The sequence below is a fragment of the Gadus chalcogrammus genome, chromosome 4 (assembly GCF_026213295.1).
Source record: "Gadus chalcogrammus isolate NIFS_2021 chromosome 4, NIFS_Gcha_1.0, whole genome shotgun sequence".
NCBI lineage: Eukaryota > Metazoa > Chordata > Actinopteri > Gadiformes > Gadidae > Gadus > Gadus chalcogrammus.
Genome location: NC_079415.1, coordinates 36,589,006 through 36,590,751, shown reverse-complemented (window position 1 = coordinate 36,590,751; position 1,746 = coordinate 36,589,006). Strand labels below are relative to the sequence as shown.

The 1,746-nt window shown below is 43.5% G+C and overlaps 1 protein-coding gene across 1 annotated transcript in view; it reads left to right on the top strand.

Moving 5' to 3' along the window:
• Positions 1-874: 874 nt before the first annotated feature.
• LOC130381070 (sorting nexin-9-like) overlaps positions 875-1,746 on the top strand; it is a 39,921-nt gene continuing 39,049 nt past the window's right edge. Inside the window, exon 1 of the mRNA XM_056588490.1 lies at positions 875-1,162. Coding sequence (XP_056444465.1) covers positions 1,151-1,162 — 12 coding nt within the window. The 5' untranslated portion in view covers positions 875-1,150. The remainder of the gene's footprint in view (positions 1,163-1,746) is intronic.

Genomic DNA, 1,746 nt, shown 5'->3' with positions numbered 1-1,746 from the left:
TTCACCTGGGGTCTCACTTGGGTCTTACCGGTGGTTTTTACTTCTCCTACCTGTGGTTTGACCTGTAGTTTCTACATGCGTGTCTCCCTCTCCCCTGATGGGGGCGGTGTTGAGCTGAGGAGCTGTGAAATGTCCCATCGTCATCACAACGCGTAAATGAACACTTTAAACTAGTTGTATATTTGATAATAGGCAGGCTGGACGAGGGGGTTATTTTAGAAGTGCCATCACACCTGAAACAGGCCTACTGTCAGTTCTATGTAGAGCTGCAGCTATAGAAATAGATAGGGCTATAAAGAGATAGAGGATACATAAAGTCCTGTATAGAGCTCTTAGTATAGAAATATAACCAATGTTTAACCTAGCAATAGGACTATATAGATATAAGTAAATGCAACAGCTGGTTGCATTTAAACTCGCTTCAACTTAAAAAACACAAAGTAATAAGACTTAATGTAATACTATTCTAATGAGAGTCAAGCTTGTGGCTGCAAGGCGAAATATTGAACTGGATATTCTGGTTTATTATTTATTATTCATTAGTGAAATTAATATCCCGAGGCACGAGGCTCACTGAACCGTCCGACCACCAGGTTATAGTTGAACACACTAACCCTAGAACCATCAGGTTAACATATTATAACCAACACATTAACATGTTTACAATGTTACTACCAACAGGTTAATAGTTGTATAATGGTAAAAGCAACAGGGTTTTCAGATTGAAACAGTTTTGATCAGTTAAAGCATCCGGAGCCGACGGCGAGTGACGGGGAGAGTTGTACCCGAACACAGAGCGCGGCCGGCGGGTAGCGGCGGCCGGGCGACGCCCCCTGGCTCCTCCCTCCGCTTCCGTGTCGGGCTGCTCCCTCCCTCCCGCTCCACCTCCTGCTGCTCCCCGGGACAACTCTGGGAAGTAAAGTAGAGAGTAGAGAAAACTCGGTGGAGCAGAATAAAGTACGACGGAGTCTTCAACCCGGACCTTAAGTTCAGAGAGCAGCTCCATGACCCAACTGGTTGTACTGGCCGTGTAGGTCTGGTCCGTCTGTCCTGTACTGGTTGCACTGGACTTGCACTGGTCGTGTACTGGTCTGCATGGTGCGGATCTGTCTGCAGACGCAGTGCCTACCTTTGCAGGTGTGGAGGCACCATGGCAGCGAAGGTAAGACTGCCGTGTTTACTCACTGATGACTATAGTAGCCTACTAGTTAGTGTTAACAGACTCACTGATGACTATAGTAGGTTAGACTCACTGATGACTATAGTACTAGTTAGTGTTAGACTCACTGATGACTATAGTACTACTAGTTAGTGTTAGACTCACTGATGACTATAGTACTAGTTACTGTTAACAGACTCACTGATGACTATAGTACTAGTTAGTGTTAGACTCATTGATGACTATAGTACTACTAGTTAGTGTTAGACTCACTGATGACTATAGTACTACTAGTTAGTGTTAGACTCAGACTTACAACCACAATCACTAGTTACTAATAAACAATAGTGCTAGCTGAAAAGGTAATGACATATAACTTCATAACCTGTGTATAAAGTCGAGAACTGTAACAGTAACTATCTTATAGTGTAGTATATATAGTATTGGTGTAACTATATTCAGTAATACATACTATTTAATGTGGAGTAGATAAGTGCATATGTCAGCTGACAGGATGTGTGTTGTGTGTGTTGGTGTGTGTGTGGGTGTTGGTGTGTGTGTGTGTGTGTGTGTGGTGTGTGTGTGTG